The following is a 6,437-nucleotide window of genomic DNA, read 5'->3' as shown; positions in this document are numbered from 1 at the left end:
GAGATATATCGAAATAATGAAAAAAAGGGGCCACGGGTTAGAGAAGAAATTATAAGAGGTTTGTGTCTGTGTCTGTACAGGAGACAAGTATTCATTTAGCAGCGAGACTTAAGAACAGATTGAAGATGGTGCAGAAGCAGCAAGATAAGGAAAGGCATATATTAGAGGAGGATGGGAAAGCTGAAAGGAGAGAAGATAGTGGGAACACAGCGGAGACAAGATGATTATAAAGCAAAGCTAGAGCCATTTAGAGACTTGGGGTATAATTACGGTTAATACTTTACAATCTTTTCCAGAAGCAAAGTGTTTGGATTGAAGTAACGGTCCTGCTGCCTCTCCTTCTTGACGCCCACTGTGTGGAGAGGAGTATGTGAGAGAGGGGAGGAGAGTCTCTCGAAGTGCATCAGACACAGCTGTTTGGCTCACAGTGCAGGGAGCACAGGCTTACAAGTGACACTTGGAAGCTGGATCTCGTGGGTCACATTGGAAGATGCTGAGAGGGAACCACCAGCTTGCTGTCCAAAGGAGGCTCGTCGTTAATAGAGATACATAGACACAAAAATAGGTTCCTTTTCAGGCTGGCAGCGAGAACAAGGGATCTAAAGAAAACCAGAACAAAAAGTATTAGCTGAACAATCAAAAAGCAATGTCGCTATGAACGCTTGGTCTCCACAATCCTGTAACTTTCAGTAAAGTCCTGATGATTCCATTGAAGGCCGATTAGAAAGATACACAGGGCTTCACTGTCTGGGACATTACTGATGAGGCTAATGTCATCTGTGACGGACCAATAGATGATCATAAACTCAGGTTAGTAAAAAGTATAACTGTAAATTTAATAGATCTAGATTTTTAAACTTCCATAAACAGGCTAACAATGAATATATTTTAATTATTTTTGTTTAAGACTAATCTTCTTTAGACTCGTCTCCTAGTGCTATAACTGAATCTCTGGGGCCCAAATTGAGCAGCAGAAGGGATTGCAGTCCCAATAGCTGTGCCTGCTATTCGATGTTGTGCTCTTTGCATAGTTTTAGCTCAGTTTCTATGTACACACTGAAAGCTAACACCTGCCTTTTATTTGCTTATATTTCCTATATTGAAATATAATTATATACTATATAGTGGAATGTTGGTGTGCATCCATAGAAAGACACTGTAAGAAATGTACTTGTGTCTGTGTGTGTCTGCGCGTGTCTGCGCGTGTGCATATGTTTATATATATATATGTATATATGATTTCCTAGGTTGTTACATTCAATGCTAAATACTTGTCTTCATAAAAAGTTGCCTATCTATCCCAGTCGAGCTGATGATACCATTACTGTAGTCCTACGGAAGGCTAACCCTCACTTTATAGAGCATAAAGCCACATTCCTCAGTAAAGCTAAAGTCACGCTGAAATTGATTTTTTTTTTTGCAGCCCTTGTGGTTGTAATATACATTTATCTCGGCAATCATCTTCAATTTTCTCATCATACCATCTCGCCAACACTTTCATTGCAAAGAATATCATTTTAAGATAGAGATAGGCTTTCGCACAGACTCTACGCGTTTCAAGCAGAGACACGACTGAACGATGGCTGGCAGGGGATTATCCACTAAACTCTAAATTGTAGCAAAGTGAAATCAGAATGGTAAAATTTTGACGACCTGGACCAATTCTCAAACTCACCTAGAGCCATGGTATGGCTGCTTTAGCCTAAATTTTGCAACAGCAGCTGAATTCAGAATTAACTAATTCAGAGCTACGATTTGGAATCAAAAGAAAAAAAAAACCCTCCTCGCTTAAAAAGGTGCAAAAAAGGGCCATGTCCACTATATCATGCTGTACATGCTACCTTTTCGACATGGCTCAGCGTTTGTGAATCTGTCTGTCCTGTTGTCTTCCACAGTTTAATATCTATGTACTTTTATTCCCATAAAATTCAGACTAACCAGCAGTGCATATACGCAAAGGGTTAAGGTATTAAGGGACAGATTAAACAAGCAATTGCATTAGCTAACCTACCGTACATTAATTTGATTGAACCATAATGGGTGTATTCACAGTGATTAGTGAGGTGTCTCAGTGTTTACATAGAAAAGCTATTGCTATTTTTCTCAATTGCAGTGCACATTGATTTAACATTAGCTCCCGCAAGAGTTTCCACATTTAAAAGTACAGCGCCGCTGAGTATGTTGGCGCTTTTTAAAAAGAATAATCTCAATACATGGAGTTGGATTTACATTTAATTATTATTAACACCATGGGACACAAGTGTGCACTACATAAAAAAAAAAAAAAGTCTAATTTATTATGGTAGAACTGAAACTGAATGTATGGGTTAAGACAACAAAACTATTTTATAAACATCTTTTTTTTTTTATTTTATTCATGAATAATTAGTTTACATAGCTGAAATTTTTACACTATGATTTTGAATATACATTTAAACAAAGTAGCAAACCGATGTTATGTTTTTTTTCCTTTTTTTGATAAACTGAATTTATGTTGTTTTCTATAACCCTGTTCAATGTGTGTCTGACTTACTTGCTAAACATTGTGTTTCAGCCCACCCTGGGACAGTAAGGGATGTTAAACCTAATTTTAGTAGAGACATTTGGTTATTGTTTAAATGAACACCGTTAGCACCATAACCACTGCAGTGCAAGTGTAGTTGTAATGGTACTAGGAAGCTATTATTCACATCACAATTAAGTTTTAAATCCTGGACTCTCAAGTGATTTTTATGTTAATCTTCTTTGCCAAGGCTCCATCCCATACACTCTGATGTCCTATGGGGAAGCATCATTGCTCATGCACATACAGCTGTCCACATACAAGAGCTATACGGTGAACATGCCCACATACATGGCTATGCAATCTGAAGTGTCAGGATGAATGCGGAAGGAAGACTTCACCTTGTGATGTCCATCGGAAGCACGCTGGATTCCAAGCTCCTACATCTTAATATGAAGCCTTATCTGATATTACTGCTATTAATCGCACATATGCTTACATAACTGGTAACGATTGAGACATACCGTTACGTTATTTGTTATTTTTTATTCTCCTTTTCTTTATTATTTTCTTTATTACTTCAATGTTGGATATTAGTTTATATACGTGGATCTCAAAACATCTAAATTCATCATCAAAATGCGAGTTTTAAAATAGAAAACAAAACACGGAAATGGTAATGATTTAAAAAGCAGGTTTTCATGGACAGCTTCCAAACACCATCACCACTACAAAAAGCTGCAGTGCTTATGGTGTTTATCCTTTTAATATTATAGTGCCATCCGTTACACTACCAGTTCCTGTAACAGTCGTGATGGTAGGAGAGTGGCTTTGAATTACTAAGCATATTGTCATTAAAATATTTTTTTCTCTCAAAGTCCAGGATGGAAAATTTCCGCCGTATCCGGACAACGGATGAAGAGGATGGAACGTGTCTACCGTTTAAAGATCTTAGTCCAGATGTGGTGCAGATGAAAGTGAAAGAAGGCAGTAAGATCAGAAATCTTATTGGCTATGCAGTCGCCCACATGGGGTGCAAAGGAGGTGGACAGATCATATTCAGTGCCCATGGTCGCGCAGTGACTAAAGCTGTGACCTGCGTAGAAATACTTAAAAGACAAATTGGGGGTCTCCATCAGATAACAAAGTTGCAATATAAGACACTACAAGAAGTCTGGGAACAGAAGGGTCCAGGGGTTCAGAATCCAGCTCCATGCCTTACTGTGCAAAAAAACCTCCCTTCCATTTGTATCCTTCTGTCTAAACTACCTCTCGATCCCCAAGAGGATGGTTATCAGCCACCACAGTCCATTGCACATGCAGAAGTTGGGAAAAGAGAATTTGTGGATCATGAAAATCATTTTATATCCAAGAAGAGCAAGCCACAGGACAGTACGGAAGTTAATGGATGATATTGACTTTATAAAATTGTTTCTGCAATACGACCTAAAGCAAAGCCAGAACATTATACTCTGTACAACATATAAATCAAACAATATGACAAATTATTCTATGAAAAGAGATTTAGATCTGCATAAAATATAGATCTTCAGATATTTATTTATGCCCAGAAGTGACGTCCTTAATGACATCAAGCGTACATTCTGATGGATGGGATTTTCTGGGGTTCCGTTTCCCATTCTTTCCTTGGGGAACATGACCAAAATGTTAATCGGGATGAATGCAATGATAATTCTATTGTTTTCCAGTATGTCCTGAAGACCTTGAATTGTCTTTACATAATATTAAAGACCACAACGCACACCACAAATGAGTTACAACCATATTATTATTATGACGGACACATTCTCTTTTGTTGGCGTGTGATGTATAATTCTGCATCTTAAATATCCCATTAAATCAATGTAAATGCTTATACTGCATTATATCTGCATTGTGTCCCATGTGCATTCGTACTGCATGGCGTGTCCGCCTGATATACTAAATAAATAGTATGTATTAGGCTTATCACCGAGCGTTTGTGCTAGATGCAACCTACCCGCCAGTTCTTGTCAGGCTGATGATATCATCTAGGCATTTCTAAGGAAGACTAAACATCACTATTTAGAAGCTGAACTCAATAATTCACTGTAACACTACAGTCATATTGGAACTGACTTCTGGCAGCGCTTGTGTTTGTAAGATACATTTATCTTGGCAATCATCTTCAATTTTCTCATCATATCTTTTTGGCAACACTTTCTTCCCTCTGTCCTAAAGCTCCGCTTGTACGAAAGGACACCGAATCCAAGATTATTTTTTTTACTGTACTTAAAGGGATGCAGCAAGGTGGATATTCCATCCACAATATTTTATGCCTGTTATGGATAAGGCTATAAGAAAATATACAACAATTTCAAATTTATAATCAAAGAAAAAATATTTGAATAAGAAGAAATAATAATTTGTTCTGATCCTCCATCTTTTATGCCCACTTCAAACAGGATAGAGAATTTTCAGCCACTCCCTGGATTCTCTATGAATCTAGTAAAACAAATACTACACACACATGTGGGTTTGTGAAGTGTCACGTATGTCTGTGCTGTGCAGAAGACTGTATAGCGTTTTAATAGAACCTTATCTTGAACAATGGTCCTGGTCAGTCCGGATCAGTGTCAGAACAACAGATTTCACAGGAGGTGCATCTGACACATGTCCAGTTAAAAATGCTTCCAATGTCCTTAGTTTGACTATTTCTGGTGGTCTTGGCTAAGTAGCACGATGGACGCTCCATTAATTATAACAATTATTATTGTATTATTAGCTATTTGGGTGTTAGAGACAATTCTGGTTACATATAGACATCACTTCTCAGGCAAAGTTCTGAAATGGGAACACTCGGCAAGAACATTCCATTGGTTGTCAAGATGATTACTTCCCAATGTTGCTTTGTAAAAATAAACCCCACTATATAAAACACAACTCTTAGGCCTGGTAAAATATATTATTTCTTTATTGTACTACAAATCCCAGAAATCTCCACCATCTACAGACACAGCGAATGGTTGACGGAGATTCATTGGAGGTCTCCATGACTTCCTATTGTGTAGGGTTCTAGCCTCTTTCCACCAAGGAAATATCACGTGCCAGAGGTTAATTATTCAATCGTGAGTCTTTTTGCAGCCCGCTCTTATACCAAGGTCCCTGAAATGGATTAAGTAGCAGGTAATTACACACAAGGACATCAATGATTTCAAAACGCGAAGAGGATGGGCAAAGCTCTCTTTAAGTGCTTTAGGTTCATGAGTGGGTATTCAAGACAATCATTATGTGAAAAGCAGAGACGTAGCAAGCTGTACATCATTCTCCAGATCAAGAGTACCACTTGATTAGTGTGAAAGCAGAAATAAATGGCTACGTTCCATTAATTGACCCTAAATACTTGAACTGATGGAGCTTTTATTTAAGATTTTTTTTTCAATAGGTTTCACTAATATACAATGGTGGTTCTGTCTTTCTAATAATGTCAGTTTATTAGTTATTCTATTTCAGACCATTAGTGCTTTACTTTGGCTCCTGTGTCAACACATATCTTATGCCTAAATTGAGTGTTGTAGTCTTTGAGCAATATTCTAGTTGTTACCCATTAGCTGAGGAAATAATAGTTCTCTCCACAAGTGATGTACAATGATGCTTTTAAATTCAGACTGGAGTGGTGAAGATGTCATGTCTGCTGTCATTACTGGATGGTCTTATTGTGTACTTTTCTTTTGATATTATACTGGGACATTTTAAACCAGGAACTCAAATATAGATAAAATTAATTAGCTGTCAACAGACACAACTCTTGAATCATTTAAATGAGTCGGGGACTACTCTTATTTCACAGATCCTGTGTGTCCTGAATCCAACCATATAGCCATAACTCCGGCCAGGTGTGTTTTATTTAAGGATAAAAACAATTATATTGATACCACACTGCAAACAAGTTTAA

At 37.6% G+C, this 6,437-nt stretch overlaps 1 protein-coding gene across 3 annotated transcripts; it reads left to right on the top strand.

The window, feature by feature from the left end:
- The first annotated feature begins 342 nt into the window (after window positions 1–342).
- RPP25 (ribonuclease P and MRP subunit p25) lies at window positions 343–5,891 on the top strand. Of its 3 annotated transcripts, XR_010090409.1 has the most exons (3): window positions 343–810; window positions 3,382–5,275; window positions 5,325–5,891. XR_010090409.1 is itself a non-coding variant. In XM_063445895.1 (2 exons), exon 2 carries the CDS (start codon window positions 3,388–3,390, stop codon window positions 3,913–3,915), a length of 528 nt encoding a protein of 175 aa, XP_063301965.1. In that variant the 5' UTR covers window positions 343–810; window position 3,387; the 3' UTR covers window positions 3,916–5,891. The 3 variants fall into 3 exon arrangements, 2 of the variants coding, with proteins under 2 accessions (XP_063301965.1, XP_063301963.1); XM_063445895.1 differs by having other exon boundaries at window positions 3,387–5,891; XM_063445893.1 differs by having other exon boundaries at window positions 3,382–5,891.
- Window positions 5,892–6,437: the final 546 nt, after the last annotated feature.

This window comes from Pelobates fuscus, chromosome 3, assembly GCF_036172605.1.
Source record: "Pelobates fuscus isolate aPelFus1 chromosome 3, aPelFus1.pri, whole genome shotgun sequence".
NCBI lineage: Eukaryota > Metazoa > Chordata > Amphibia > Anura > Pelobatidae > Pelobates > Pelobates fuscus.
This window is presented reverse-complemented; position numbering and strand designations above follow the sequence as displayed.